This window comes from Aspergillus ambiguus (genome assembly GCF_047715705.1).
Source record: "Aspergillus ambiguus strain CBS 117.58 unplaced genomic scaffold BDV59scaffold_19, whole genome shotgun sequence".
Lineage (NCBI taxonomy): Eukaryota > Fungi > Ascomycota > Eurotiomycetes > Eurotiales > Aspergillaceae > Aspergillus > Aspergillus ambiguus.
Genome location: NW_027395532.1, coordinates 270114 through 284464, shown reverse-complemented (window position 1 = coordinate 284464; position 14351 = coordinate 270114). Strand labels below are relative to the sequence as shown.

At 46.5% G+C, this 14351-nt stretch overlaps 5 protein-coding genes across 5 annotated transcripts; 3 read left to right on the top strand and 2 right to left on the bottom strand.

Moving 5' to 3' along the window:
• Positions 1-243: 243 nt before the first annotated feature.
• BDV59DRAFT_208255 (NAD-dependent succinate-semialdehyde dehydrogenase) lies at positions 244-1905 on the top strand (the record flags this gene model as incomplete). Its single annotated transcript, XM_073695171.1, has 4 exons — positions 244-282; positions 337-424; positions 472-1212; positions 1268-1905. 4 exons carry the CDS (start codon positions 244-246, stop codon positions 1903-1905), a joined length of 1506 nt encoding a protein of 501 aa, XP_073547260.1.
• Positions 1906-2315: 410 nt separating this feature from the next.
• Positions 2316-3148, top strand: BDV59DRAFT_208254 (uncharacterized protein; the record flags this gene model as incomplete). Its single annotated transcript, XM_073695170.1, has 2 exons — positions 2316-2825; positions 2879-3148. The coding sequence occupies 2 exons, from the start codon at positions 2316-2318 to the stop codon at positions 3146-3148; spliced, it is 780 nt and encodes a 259-aa protein (XP_073547259.1).
• Positions 3149-3776: 628 nt separating this feature from the next.
• BDV59DRAFT_42831 (uncharacterized protein) lies at positions 3777-5158 on the top strand. The gene is made up of 3 exons (XM_073696362.1): positions 3777-4274; positions 4334-4724; positions 4777-5158. Exons 1-3 carry the CDS (start codon positions 4107-4109, stop codon positions 4950-4952), a joined length of 735 nt encoding a protein of 244 aa, XP_073547258.1. The 5' UTR covers positions 3777-4106; the 3' UTR covers positions 4953-5158.
• A 326-nt stretch (positions 5159-5484) lies between these two features.
• On the bottom strand, positions 5485-9456 carry BDV59DRAFT_208252 (uncharacterized protein). The gene is made up of 2 exons (XM_073695169.1): positions 8971-9456; positions 5485-8920 (listed from the first exon to the last, which is right to left on the bottom strand). The coding sequence occupies exons 1-2, from the start codon at positions 9406-9408 to the stop codon at positions 5627-5629; spliced, it is 3732 nt and encodes a 1243-aa protein (XP_073547257.1). The 5' UTR covers positions 9409-9456; the 3' UTR covers positions 5485-5626.
• A 2498-nt stretch (positions 9457-11954) lies between these two features.
• BDV59DRAFT_180060 (uncharacterized protein) lies at positions 11955-13182 on the bottom strand. The gene is made up of 3 exons (XM_073690000.1): positions 12954-13182; positions 12185-12905; positions 11955-12088 (listed from the first exon to the last, which is right to left on the bottom strand). Exon 2 carries the CDS (start codon positions 12894-12896, stop codon positions 12633-12635), a length of 264 nt encoding a protein of 87 aa, XP_073547256.1. The 5' UTR covers positions 12897-12905; positions 12954-13182; the 3' UTR covers positions 11955-12088; positions 12185-12632.
• Between the last annotated feature and the right edge of the window lie 1169 nt (positions 13183-14351).

Sequence of the window (14351 nt, the reverse complement as noted above, 5' to 3'; positions counted from 1 at the left end):
GGGTTACTAGTCAACAAATGCCACGATCAATGCAACGTCCTGGGTACCAAATGTCTACCCCTCATGGACAAGTAACCTCGGGTATTAAATAGGCTATTATTATATGCCGATAACAAGAGTAATAAACATTTAAATGGTCCCTAGTGCGTACTTCCGTATTTTGTAACGACGCCTTCGACGTTGTGTCTACCTGTACCAGAACCAAACCGGCCACCCATAACACCATCCTTAGATAACTTCATTATGACGCCGAATATACTCCTCAAAAATATACCATATTCTGTGAGTCATACAAGAGCCCTTTCAATACAATCGTTACCTAACTCATGTCTACAGTTCTGTGACAGCACTTTGCTGGATAATCGAGCATTTATAAATGGAGAATGGATGGTAGCAGATGATGGAAGGACTTTCCCTGTGTATGGTGAGTTTTCATCTACCGTCTCAAATTTCTACTAACGTCCTACCTAGATCCTGAGGACAACCAGGAAATTTGCCATGTGGCCAATCTTGGACGCGCTGAGACTAAGCGTGCAATTGAAGCTGCTCAGGAAGCCTTCCAGCAATTTCGAAAGACCACAAATCGTGAGAGAAGGTGGCTCATTCGCCGTTGGGCAGACCTCATCCGTGAGAATAAGAATGATCTAGCAGCCATATGCACATTAGAACTAGGGAAACCATTCACCGAGTCACTTGGGACAGTGAAGTACGGCACTGACTTCTTAGACTGGTTCGAGTCTTGCATCGAGCAGTCGACCGGACAGACCATTCCGGCTGCGAAAGGAAACAATCGCATTTTTACCATTAAACAACCACAGGGTGTAGTAGCGGCTATTACGCCCTGGAATTCTCCTGTTGCTATGATCACTCGTAAAGTCGGCGCAGCAATTGCTGCAGGTAACACGGTGGTCTGTAAGCCAGCTCCAGAAACTCCATTGTGTGCCATTGCCGTTGCGAAGTTGTTTGAACGTGCCGGAGGGCCTCCAGGGGTACTCAATATTATTACATCAGACCCTGAATTGACGGCAGAATTTGGAGATGAAGTGACATCTCATCCATTGGTGCGCCATGTTAGCTTCACTGGTTCGACGGCTGTTGGCCGATACCTACATGCAGAATGCGCCAAAACGTTCAAGAAGACAAGCATGGAGCTTGGTGGCAATGCTCCATTTATCATATTTGATGACGCTGATATTTCTAGTTCCGTAGACGGTTAGTAGTACCAAAATATCTAGCAGGGCTAGCCATACTGATTCTGACAATCTAGGCCTAATTGCATCCAAATTCCGGTCCTCAGGGCAGACATGCGTCTGCGCAAATCGCGTCTTTGTGCATTCAAGTATCATGGACTCTTTTGCATCAACTTTAGCTCAACGTCTAACCGAGACGTTTCGATATGGCTCAGTTTGGGATCACTCAGTCAATTATGGTCCTCTTTACTCCGGCAAGGCTATGGATAAAATTCGAGTACAACTAGACGATGCACTCAGAAAGGGCGCAAAGGTCTCATACATTGGGTCCCCGTCTGATGCAGCCACAGGTAAAGGACCAAATTTTTGCGCACCGACCGTGATTACTCGTGCGACGCCCGATATGCTATTTATGCAACAAGAGACCTTCGGTCCTCTGGCCTTTCTAGTCCCCTTTCAGGCGGATGATGAAGTCGTTGCTTTGGCCAACAAAACTAATGCTGGTTTGGCTTCGTATATTTACACTGAGAATATTTCACGCGTGTGGAAAGTAAGTGAGGCGTTAGAATCAGGAATGGTTGGGGTCCGTGTTGGTCTGATCAGTGCCTGTGAGCAACCATTTGGAGGTATCAAGGACAGTGGAGTTGGCAGGGAAGGTGGAATGAATGCTCTGGACGAGTACTTGGATATTAAAAGTATAACCCTGGGTATCTGAACTCTGTCTACTTGTCATATGATCCAGGAATATTATCGTTTTCCATCTACACCTGCAGTTTCTCTGTATGACAATCCTGAAATTATAGATTGTCGTTCTGGGGTAAACGCGGGGAATTATCGGTGAGGCTCCTGCTTCGGTTATGTACGTTCAGTCTGGTCGGTAAATAGGTACAATACCGGCACTGGTGCTAGTCACTCGCACCTGACGTCGGTAGTTCATATAGGCATTCTTGTACTCCGTATTATGGAGAGATATTACCGAGGGTCCATGAGGGGCTATCTTCCCCGCGTGAATGTCATTTAGCACCGGATTCAGGGAGCACGGTAGTCCCCTATCGATGATATGGATCTCACCACTCGCACTAGTACTGTTATATAAGGCAACAGCAAGAATTCAGTGCTTTCACCATGGGTCGTCTTGAAGGAAAAGTGGCTATTGTCACAGGTGCCGGTTCAGGTTTTGGTGAAGCAATCGCCCATGCGTTCGCTGCAGAGGGTGCCCATGTTCTCGTGGCCGATATCTCAGTTGACAATGCCAACCGGGTTGTGGAGGCAATAATGACGAAAGCTGGCTCAAGCAGCACAGGTACGGCTATTTTCATGCCACTAGATGTTACAAAACGCAGTCAATGGGAGGAAGCCTTGGCAATAGCTAGCTCGCGCTTTGGAAAGCTAGATATTGTGGTGAACAACGCTGGTACAACATATCGAAAGCAGCCAAGTGTGGACGTCACAGACGAAGACTTCGATCGCATTGTTGCAGTCAATATCAAGAGCATTTACCTGAGTGTCTCGGTGGTTATGCCCCATTTCATGGATCGAAAGAAGGGCGTTTTTCTGAACACCTCATCGGTGGCCGGGACTAGGGTGCGTCCAGGGCAGGTCTTCTACGGGGGGACTAAGGGTTTTGTGAACACAGTGAGTGACTAATGAGAAATGTTATCTTCCGGAGTGGATACTTATCGAAGCAGGTTACCCAAGGACTTGCAGCCGAGTATGGCCCTTACGGAGTTCGTGTTAATTCTATCTGCCCTCTTCGTGGAGCCACCGGCCTGCTAGAAATGTTCAGTGGGGTTCCCGATACCCCTGAAGAACGAGAGAGATTTTCCAAAACCGTGCCATTGGGTCGTATGTCAGAGCCGAATGATATCGCATTGGCAGCTGTGTATTTGGCAAGTGATGAAGCATCTTTCGTCAGTGGTGTGAATATGCCTATTGATGGCGGGCGCCTTGCCGTTTAGGTCATCACAATAGATTTTTGGAAGTTGCATCTCACGCAGTCGGAAGATTGGAGACAATGATTTGACCAATCTGTTGCCAACGAGACTGTTTAAAGAGAAGTATTCGTCCTACTCGTTCGACTCATATCCAGCTTCCATGGGAAGGTCGTGTTGGTCTCCATACATGTATCATCTAAATCGATACTCTCCTGGAATTCATATAGTTGCTGATACTTTCAGACTTCATTCAACAACAGAAAACGACTAGTAGAAATCCATATTCGGTTCCTGCCTGAGTATAAGTTTTTCATTTTTATCGGCTGGATGACCTGCAGGGCAAACTTGGAAAACAGAGCAAATATCCACCAATTGACACCTGGGGGCTGTTGTTTAGGCATTGACTACGCAGTACAAAATAACTACTCTGGTGGTCTGCCTCCCATGCGATAGGCAATTTCGGTCGATCTGCAGTGATCCACGGTGCAGGCGAATTAAGGGGCTTCGTTGCCAAGATTCGCACATGCACCAAGGAAAAGGGGGCTTTCGGTAACGGATTGCCATGTGCGCTATCCCCCGATTACAGTACTAACTTCATATAGAAGTAGGCTGGAGTTAGACATCCACAGAGCGGGGGGAAATATCCAGACCTCTCTATTAAGGGATTTTTCATTGGGCTGAAGCAAGAAAACTCCTGCTGCCGAGGCTAATGGATCATAACGAACAGGTCCTCGCTGAGCATCCACGTCTTGACCCCGACGATCGTCACCCTTTTGCGAAATTCGATCTTTTGACAATATGAAGGGCGCCCCACGGTTGAAACTCTGAACCTGAGAGGATCGGTACGGTTCTCCTCATGAGAATTTCCGCGCTTTCTGACCCAACTCCTGCTGGAATAAATGCCGGACGTCTTTGAATACGCGGTCTTTCATGCCTCCCTTCACGGGCATAATAGCTCGTACAGCTGTACGATATCGGGGCCATGGAATCAAGGGGGGCTGACACTCACATCCCTGATCGAGGGCCCGAATTGATCACCGTTTTGTGGGTCATGACGGGGCTTTCGACTCTAACTGTCGCCCTGAGATTCGCGAGTCGTGCAATGCGCCGAAGCTTTGGTTGGGATGACTTCATGATGTTATTTTCACTAGTACGTAGGGGGTCAAAAAGCTTCCGCTGTGTATCTAGAGGCGCTGACATCTACCACAGCTATGTTTCTATGGGTGGTCAATCTCACTCACAGTTCTCTCTGTTGATGGCGGGCAGCGTCACACGAAAGATTTGATTCCACTGGGGAAGGGCGTGGTGAGCCGTGTAACCCTCATACACTGGACCGGGCAGGTTTTTGGCATTCTGGGTTTGGGTGCCGGCAAAATTTCTATTGCTGCCCTTCTTCTGGGAATATTGGGCAATACGCGTTGGTTCTGGCACAAGATGTATCTGTGGACATTTTGCATCGTTCTCGTTATTCTCACGAGTATTGCTTGTGCCATTCTCACTATGACGCAATGTCATCCAGCCGCTGCGTTATGGGACTCGACGATCAAAGGAGACTGCATCAATCCGAGCATCATGGCAAATTATGGGATATTCACAGGAGGTGCGTTGGAATGTCAACCCTGGCCGACAGCTCGCTAATGTTCATCAATCAGCATATAACACTTTTGTCGATGCTAGCCTTTCGCTGGTGCCATCATCAATATTCTTCCGATTGCAAATGACACAGCTGGAGAAGATTCAATTATCTATGGTCTTCGCCCTGAATATCCTGTTAGCTGATCCTTGTCATGAAGCGTGCGGATTCCAATACTCATCATCGAACTCTTAGGTCATCCATCTTCTCGGCAATCAAAACATCTCATCTTCCTCGGCTTGCTGACAGGGTCGACTTCACATGGGCAACGTTCTATATCTTCATCTGGACTACTAGCGAGCTCTTCGTCATCATATTCTGCGGTACAATTCCTACCCTTAAATCCGTTCTTGACTTTTTACTCCGTTGGACTCGTCCTATTCTAGGACAAGGAGCACCAACCTCCTGGTCGAAAAATGATGGCTGGGGGAGCTCGTCGTCACGAAGAAACCAGAGCCAGGGGCCTCTAGATACGGATGCAGAAACGGCTGGTATTTTGCTTCATACGCCGACAATAGGGAACGGGGATGAGTCTGCACCCAATTCCCTTAGATTGGCGCCTAGCAGGTGTTCATAAGATGAGCTCTGTGCATATATTTTGTTGTCATGATACCCATTTTCCTGTCTTCCTTTTTTCTACGTTGTGTATCTGTACATTTTCATTTTATATCTTATGAAAGGAGACGTTCCCAGAAACACTATAGAGTACTAGCGAACAAATAAGGAATGACAATAGTAGCTCTCATTGCAGCTTTTCCGCCACAAATGTTGAGATAGTCTGCAACGTCTCAGAAGTGTATATATCGGCACTAGGACGACCAAGACTGTTCGGTGAAACGAAAAACGGCAGATCTCAACAAACAACAAAACTATCGACTTGACCTGCGGAAAACAGGCACACTGTTGGGGGCTCGATACTCCGAATGTGTGGTTGCAGCTGGCAAATAGCCAATGTTCACCAAGTATTCTACACTTTTCTCAATCGCTGCATACACGTCCCTTGTGTCAAACAACAGCTCCGCTGGAGAGCACGCTTCCGGGCTAAATTGCCAGTAATTCTCCTCGAACCAGTCCAATACTGGGAGGAATGGGTGGTCCAATGTAGCATTTTCAATGTTAGATTTGACAGACTCCAACCACTTGTCATGGTCCTCCATCAAGATTTTTTTTCCAGTCTTTGCACTTAATATATCGCAAAAATGGAAGAAGTGGATGCCATCTCGACAGTCAGTTATCTCATCCATTGCGCCACTCAGGATGCTCTGAACCACCAAGGATGAAATTTGGTCAACACCAGCAACTGGGATATAGGCCTCTCGCAATTTCTCACTGACGGTACCAATTTCAAGAATAGTGTATGCTAAGCGCCACAAGAAATCTTCAGTTTGAGCGATGCCTTCTTTCGTGGTGCCCACTATAAATCCAGGCTGGATTATCCGGGCCCGATGCATTGTTGCATTGCCGATCTTGTTAAGGTGGGCGTTATAATCTTCCAGAATCAGTCGAGACAGAAACTTTGTCTGGTCGTATCCGCTGGCATGCGATAGCTTATGTGCGATCTCTTCCTTGGCCTCAGCTGGTGAAGGAAGATAGCCTCCGGAAATATACGTCAATGAGCAGGGATTTGGCATGTTCGAAACAGCTCTAAGGATCTCCACGGTACTATTGACATTTGTCGGCTTCAATGTGTCAAACGTTTCCAACCAGTTCACTCTGGCACCGTTGTGGATTACGGCATCAATAGAAGTATGTCCCGAGTCTCCTCTGAACATACGCCAAAACTTGGGTTCTAGACCTAGATTCGGTTGACCCAGATCCCCTATCCATATGGCGATTCTGGAATTGAATTCTTCCCGCCACCACTTTCCAATAACAGCCTGCTCTTTGACCCTTTCTAGGGCCTTTCTCTCGGAGTCCGCTCGAACGATACTGATAATTTGACCGACATTCGAGCATTCCAATAGCGACCTCAGTATTTGACTCCCAAGGAAGCCTGTGATTGAGGTACATAGCACCGTCAGCTTCGGGGGTTCAGGGTGCAGCTCTTCCACAGGTTTCATCTCTCGTAGCTTTTCCAAAATATTAGTGTTAATCGATTTCGGATTCGGTGGCCTGCATTCTCCATTCACGGCCAATTGCTCGATATCGCAGACTGTCATTCCCGGCCGTTGTAGATCTCCTACAGTCACTGGAAACCCCCAATTACGGCGAATATACCCAGAAAGATAAGCTAAGTGGACCGAGTTTAATCCCACGCTCGACAGTGGAAAGTCACGTCCACGTAGAGATTCCAGAGTAGTATCTTCTTTACAGCCTACCATGTCAATAATGGTATGGCCAATTTGGATTGCGAATGATCGTGCAGGGTCGATCTGCTTCGATCTCCTCACAGACGAGCCCCCAGGACGGAAGGCAAGCAGAGCAGAGGCAGACATATCCGCAAGACGGCGTCGTAGTTCTTGTCGACTAATTTTTTTGGATTCAGTCAACGGCATATTCTCAATCGGAATGGCGATTGTTGGTATCATGTAGCGCGGCAAAGTTTTCGATAGTTTCTCTTGAATATGATCCGCTAGCAGGATACTGCTATTCATCGGCGCTTCCACAAAAGCAGCCAGTTCTGCATCATTACCCTGTTCTTCCATTTTTGCCAAGATTACTGCCGATTTTCCTGACGGGAACAGGGAATTCAGACAGGATTCGATTTCTCCGAGCTCGATCCGTAAACCCCGGAGCTTGACAAAACCGCTCTGTCTGCCGCGGAACAGGATGGTTCCATCGCTGTTATATTTGGCCAAATCTCCCGTACGATATATTCGAGAATCCAGACATCCAGAGAGATTTTGAGCCCAAGCCGGAGCTAAGGTGAATGATGATGCGTTCTTTTCGTCGTTGTCAAGATAGCCCCTGCCGATATAAGGGCTCTGTATAACTAATTCGCCTTCCACGCCGACCGGCTGCGGTTTTTCGATGTTGGAAGGATCAACAATCCAGCATGTTGTACCAATTCCTCTTCCAATATTTTTAGGGTCATCTCCATTCTTCAAATGCAAATTTATAGTATCCCACACTCCGGTCTCTGTTGTGCCGTAGATATTACTGAGTCGTACCTGCTCAGACCACAAATTTATTATCTCTGCACTTGGAGCTTCGCCCCCTATGTAAAGATGCTTAAGATGTGGTGTCTTAGCAGGCTCAAGTTGTCGAACGATCACAGGTGTCAGAGAGGCATCGGTGATTTTGAGCTGGCGCATCACCGATTGGAGGCCTTCTAGCCGTTCTTGCTGTGACGGCACGCATACAGTACCGCCAACTACCAGAGGTGCGAATATCTCACAAATGCTAGCATCGAATGAGAATGCTGCATACTGTAGGAATCTGGTTTCAACTCCCAGTCCAAATGCCTTGGCCACTTCCAGAAGACCTCCTGCCACTCCTTGCTGCATGTGGACTGCCCCCTTAGGTGTGCCTGTACTCCCCGAGGTAAACATAATATACGCGGCATCACTGGGGTTTCCTGCGTGTTCTGTAGTCCAGTCCGAAGGAGGAAGACCTTCCCTGAGTGACTCGGCATTAGTGACTTCGATGCCCATGTCATGTCTCGGCATATGGCCATCGACCACCATATGTTTTATGCTGGCTTTGTCGATGATGTTTTCCATTCTGTCCGTGGGGCAATGTATATCGATCGGCACATATGCAGCACCGGCACGGAGGATGCCTATAAGAGCAACCACCGCGTCAGATGATTTTTCCATACAAAATCCAACTTTGCTTCCTGATCCCACTCCCTTTGCTCGTAGACTTTTAGCCAATATAGCTGAAAGTTTTCCGAGTTCCTCGTATGAAATGCTTTCTGATGTTGTTGAGATAGCCGGTGCATTCGGACGTTCATGATAATGTCGGTTGATAAGGTGCTGTATCGTGGTCGCCCCCTCGAAGGTGGGTTTCACTACCCATCGTTTCAGGCGCCTCATGTCATAATTGGAGACGATGTCAATGTTTGACAGTATTTGCGAAGGGTTATACATAGAGGTGTATACGGCCTTCTTCAAGCTATCAAGAATGCCACATAAGCGGAATCCTGAAGGTTTCTCGGAGTGAGAGCTGAGATTGACCCTAGCATTCTCGCCCGAAGGTTGAATGGCTAACATTAATCTGGGCTAAATATTGTCAGCGTCCAATTATAAACATCTTCAGCTTTTCTTCGCACCTTAATTATCCCAGCAATTTGCAATACGGAAGAAACTAGGTTTTTCTCGGCTCCATTTTCTTTCACAGGGGGCAGCGTAACCACTAGACACTCATCCTTGACGTCGCTCAAATTTACCAATGGTAGACTTCGTTCCAACTGGACAATATTTGATCGCAGGTGTCGAATAGACATGGATCTATCAGGTTTGAGCGATGTGTAGCCTATTGTGCTAAAACCATCCATGGCCTCACTTGGCTTAACTCGAACGTTGCCCAGACCAATCTTGCTTTCATTGTAATAACCACAAATCACGGCCACCCATGAGCTGAGAAGAATGCTCTCGTATATTCTAAACGGTATGTCTGGGTGCGTAATGGCATGACAGGCAGTGTACGTGGCCGTTCCCTGCTCCAACAAGCCAGACTCATTTGTGCAAGAGGGGGTGTCCCGGCACATGTCTAAGGGATTAATCCGGAAAGGTACCAATCGATAAAATTCTGTGACTTTTAAAAATGGGGGGTAACTGCCTCACATAGTGCCTACACGTAGTGCGTGGTTGGGATTTTTATACTTGTTGCTATGTTCTCCATGGTATGATGCCATGGTGGAGAATTTCCTAATCGGGATACTTGCGGCTTCCGGCAATTTTCCCAGTTTGGAAAAGGATTAAGCAAGGTTCTCGCTGTGCAGATCTGGTCTTTTCCTATATGGTAAATTTTCACTCTCTGTTGGACTCTTTGTTAGCGAAAAGGATATAACCTAATATACGGATTGGCCCAGTTCCGATCTATAGCATCCTGCAAGACGCTCCATTAGCAACACTGAACTACCCAATATACATATAAACAGGCTCTACTAAACTTAAAGTATCCGCAGAAAAGGATCGGTACGTAAAATGGGCCAGCATACCGGCATGGTCACCTACGATCAAAGTTAAGATATACAGGTAAGCAGGCTCTACTAAACTTAAAGTATCTGCAGAAAAGAATCGGTACGTAAAATGGACCAGTAAACCGGCATCGTCACCGACCATCAAAGTTAAGAAATCCGATCACAGCCGGTCACTGATTGCGGCTGAGATCAGCTCGCCCTTGTTTGTCGTACGTATTTTGCCATATGAGGGAATATGCGAAGTAACAAACAATTCTAGGCTTCTCGGTGGTCCGAAGGCGTCACGGACAGTGATGGTGAAAGACGAAACTAGTATCTACAGGAAGATACAGTTATTTCCAGTGTGTCCAACATATAGTTTCTACCATCCAAGAGATATATCTGCTAAGCAGAATAAAATTAAGCTTGGAAAGATATGGCAACATGATAGGCCCATCGGTTCTACAGCGTGCATAGAGAAAACTCGATAGCGATTTCTAGGCGTGTGGTAAAAATATGACAAAGACTCCAGAGCAAGCACCCCATTACAGCCCATATACAGTAGGTACACATATGTGGTTAGACCTCTGACAGAATATGATGTGACTAAACCAAGCATACGTAGCAACATAAACCGCTCAATCTCACTTGCTACATCCCTTGCTCTTTGTGTGACCCAAAGAGAATGCTCAATTAATTAATTCTAACCATTGATAGGATATGAGTGTTCGAATATGAAAAATGCATTTGTCACTCAATAATATCAGTAATGCATGTTCCCAGAAACGGTGGCGAACTGGGGCTCAGACAGCCACCGCGGGTTTCTAGCAGCAAGAACAATTGGGATTGCACCATCGAAGAAAATACTGACATTAGCAATCTTGAACACCGAAGGATATTTAGTCATCTCTTATATTTAATGCAGGTATCCCGTGAACTTGGGGTCCTAAAAACCTAGCTAGCCTCATTCCACTCAAGTCCGAATCCCGCACTGATGGATTGTTCTTTCCCTTCCAATGGAGCCTCGTCACCTTTCGTGGCCAAGAAAATAAATAATGAGATGCAAAACGACATACTTCCATCTAGAAATCTAGGAAGGTATGTTCAAATTTCTCTTTTTTGGGCGGGGGGTTCCCACTTCGGTCCTGACACCTAGGTACCTCTAGCTTCATTACCACTAGCCACGGTGCGGAGGCAACCCTTATGACTGCAGCAAACTTCCATAAAAACCAGGCCTGTGTTGAGGAATATGCTACTCTATCAAGGTATAATGATTTTAACCATAGTTCAGTCCTGCGACATGCTAAAAGGTAATATCAGATATCAGCAATCATGTGTTTCCATGATTGCCGACCTCTGGGGCAGACAAGCTAGCGACACCCCATTCGGAACAGCTACAACCGGGTCTTCTGAGTCCGTTATGCTAGCCGGGTTGGCCATGAAACGTTCATGGCAAGAAAGACATCAATCATGTAACCGACCGCTAAACGTGATAATTGGATCCAATGCCCATGCATGCGTCTTCAAATTTGCAGCGTACTTCGATCTCGAGGCCAGGGTGATACCTGTCACTGCTCAAAGTAAATATGTATTTGATGTTCATCAGCTAGAGGATAAGCTTGACAATGAAACAGGTAAAAAGCCTTGCGTCCTAAACACTCTCCTAAGACTAACTCTGTTAGTTGGCGTTTTCCTCACCCTAGGTAGTACTTACACCGGGCATTACGATCCGATCCTTGAAGTATCTAGGCATTTAGATGCCTACGAAGTCAGAACTGGAAGAAACGTGCCAATCCATATCGATGCGGCGAGTGGTGGATTTGTCGCCCCATTTGCCCTTGGAGCGGAACAATTCATTTGGTGAGAAGCCCTCTACTTCTCGGATTGCTTCCCCCTTATATCCATTGCTAACATCTGTCAATATATAGGGACTTTCGCATTCGGCGGGTGCAATCCATCAATGCCTCAGGTCATAAATTTGGGTTTTCTCCCTGCGCGATCGGCTGGCTGGTGTGGAGAGATATCTCCTGTCTCCCTTCAAGTCTCTTGGTAGAATCTAGTTATCTCCGTGGGGCACAGACAGCTTTCACTCTCAGCTTTTCACGATCACATGCTGCGGTTCTCGTCCAGTACTTCAACTTCCTTCGTCTCGGGAGAGAGGGGTATACCGAGAAGATAACATCTTTGCTACGAACCGCCACTTTATGGGGCCGTCGGCTTGAGCAGACAGGATATTTTACATGTGTAAGCCCGTTATTGCGATCGCCTAAGAAAAGTGAGCGCGGTCCATGTCAAGACGTCTCTACGCACAGATTTTCTCAGTGTCGGCCGCATGCCGAATCCTGGGCACCATTGGGCCTACCTATCATAGTGTTCAAACTGTCACCTGCATTCCGGGAAAACTTTCCATGGGTCAGTTTATCGGAAATGGGAGACATTATGTTTGAGAAAGGATTCGCAATCCCTCGTGAGTTTTCCTTTGAAGATCTTTTAATCGCAATTAGAGAAGCTAATATTTTCAGACTACATACTCAAAGGTAGTGTAGCTGACGGAGAAGATACTGATGTTCTTCGGGTTGTAATCCGAGAAGACACAGCCTCTGAAATGGACTCTGTGTATTCGCAGTTAGTGGAAATCATACACACCCTCCAAAATAACGGTAAATAGATTCCAGGGAGCCTTTTTCAGATAAAAAAGACGTTCTCGCTGTTGTGACTGGTTTCTGGGTTTCCGCTTGACTCCATGGATACCCGTTCAAGAAAACCTACCCAACGTGGAAAAATCCCACACCCCACATTTGTGATTTACCTCACTGCGTCTCCTTTTGTTCAGCTTGATAAATGGCGGAGAGCCAACCCCTCCGGTCCTGACAGTAAAATTCCACATCTGGATGCAGCCCTGATTTGTTCTCAATAGTGCCACTTGTAACGATGACCATCTCAGCTGCTCGTAGTACATCGGCTTGGATAAAAAGGTTTGATCCACATATACCACAGAAGCTGCGTTTGAGAGTTTGTCCAGAAGACGTTGCCCTATCATCGTAGACTTTTAGGGATTCTTTCCTCTGGGTCATTTGTATTTGCTATCAATGATTAGTTTTCGCACAGTAAATAAGGATTCGTGACAATACTTATATCTTCCCTAAACATACAGTTTGCCATAAATGCTGATCCTGTCACATTTTGACAGCTGTTACAATGACAAAGCATGCTTCGCTTAGGGTCGCCGGATACTGTACACTTCACAGTTCCACAAAGACAAGAGCCGGCAGAGATTGAAGTCATGTTATCACGATTGTTCTTCTCGGGGGCTTCTATGACTTTTGGTAAATCAAGTGGATTATCTCTTCAGGAGTAGCGATGTTCTTGGGGATGACGCGGCTGGTCAGAGAGACCGGGAGTGCGGAGTACATAAACTACAGTTGGAATCCCAATTCCCAATTAAGTTTAGCTCTTACAGCTTCGCATGTGCTTCGAATTGTCTTGAGTCTTCCAGAATCTTCAACATTCTACTAGATTCTTCGCCGAGAGATCATATATCTCATACTTATTAGCAGTACGGGACTGTGATCTGCTGCTGGAAGGTGCCAATCGTGTCCTCAGGATGTTCGCTAGGCTTGTAACTAAGTTAACCACTAGTGTAACTCGAGCAATCAACATGTACAGAATAAACAAGCAAAGGTGTCAAAACTTGTTACCTGCGAAGATCAACGAGGGTATAAATGGGGCACAGAATGGATGACTCGTAGATGAAAAGAATCTCCCACGCGCGTGCTTTGTGTGGATACTAACACTTTTATCCTAAGACCAAATAGAAATGTAGAATAATTGCTTCAGATATACCCTATAATAAGTATATACCTCAGAGCCGCGAAGTCTCAACGTCGGTTCTAAAATCCTTATAGCAGGAGACACGTTATCAACATCGGACTCCAGTTATCAATGTGAAGCCTTTGTGAACACCGCCTTAGACACTAGTCATAAATTTCATCGACAGTCGGCCTTTCGGTTTCAGCAACAACGCATTATGGCTACTCGCGGCTGAAGAAAATATCCCGCAGCTAAGAAGCCAAATAATATCTGGGATGGCTTCGCATCCCTCTGACAGCAGCTACGAAGCGGACCATTATGAGCAACATGATGTTGGGTATGCATCGCAATGACCTTTTGTGGCGAGACTTGATGTATAAGCATTACCAACAGAATGTGGATGTCTTCATTGCACAGCAAATTGCGGAAATGCCCCAGCGTTTGAGGGACCGGTACATTAGGCAGCCGCAGGAGATGATTCGGCGTTTCCGCATGGCAATTAGCCAGGCAAAACAAGGATATGTTCCCCCAGAACGGAGGAGCAGGTCCCCGGTTGACAGACAGATGTATGCCCTGGACGAGCCTTTCTATATATATACGTCTGAGGATAGACCACACCTGCAGCACCCTTATTTATTTCCTATTAGATTCATGACCACTGCACCTGAGGCTATTGCGAGGGCTGCTGGAGGGTGGGTTCCTTACGCAATGTTTGACTT

What these genes read in the sequence shown, in the direction of transcription:
- BDV59DRAFT_208252 (XM_073695169.1), bottom strand. Translation starts at nt 9,408, where the DNA reads ATGTGCCGGGACACCCCCTCTTGCACAAATGAGTCTGGCTTGTTGGAG. An exon ending in AAATTGCTGGGATAATTAAG is followed by an intron (nt 8,921 to 8,970) that starts GTGCGAAGAAAA and finishes GACAATATTTAG; the next exon opens with CCCAGATTAATGTTAGCCAT.
- BDV59DRAFT_42831 (XM_073696362.1), top strand. Translation starts at nt 4,107, where the DNA reads ATGGAATCAAGGGGGGCTGACACTCACATCCCTGATCGAGGGCCCGAA. An exon ending in TCATGATGTTATTTTCACTA is followed by an intron (nt 4,275 to 4,333) that starts GTACGTAGGGGG and finishes CATCTACCACAG; the next exon opens with CTATGTTTCTATGGGTGGTC. An exon ending in TTATGGGATATTCACAGGAG is followed by an intron (nt 4,725 to 4,776) that starts GTGCGTTGGAAT and finishes TTCATCAATCAG; the next exon opens with CATATAACACTTTTGTCGAT.
- BDV59DRAFT_180060 (XM_073690000.1), bottom strand. Translation starts at nt 12,896, where the DNA reads ATGACCCAGAGGAAAGAATCCCTAAAAGTCTACGATGATAGGGCAACG.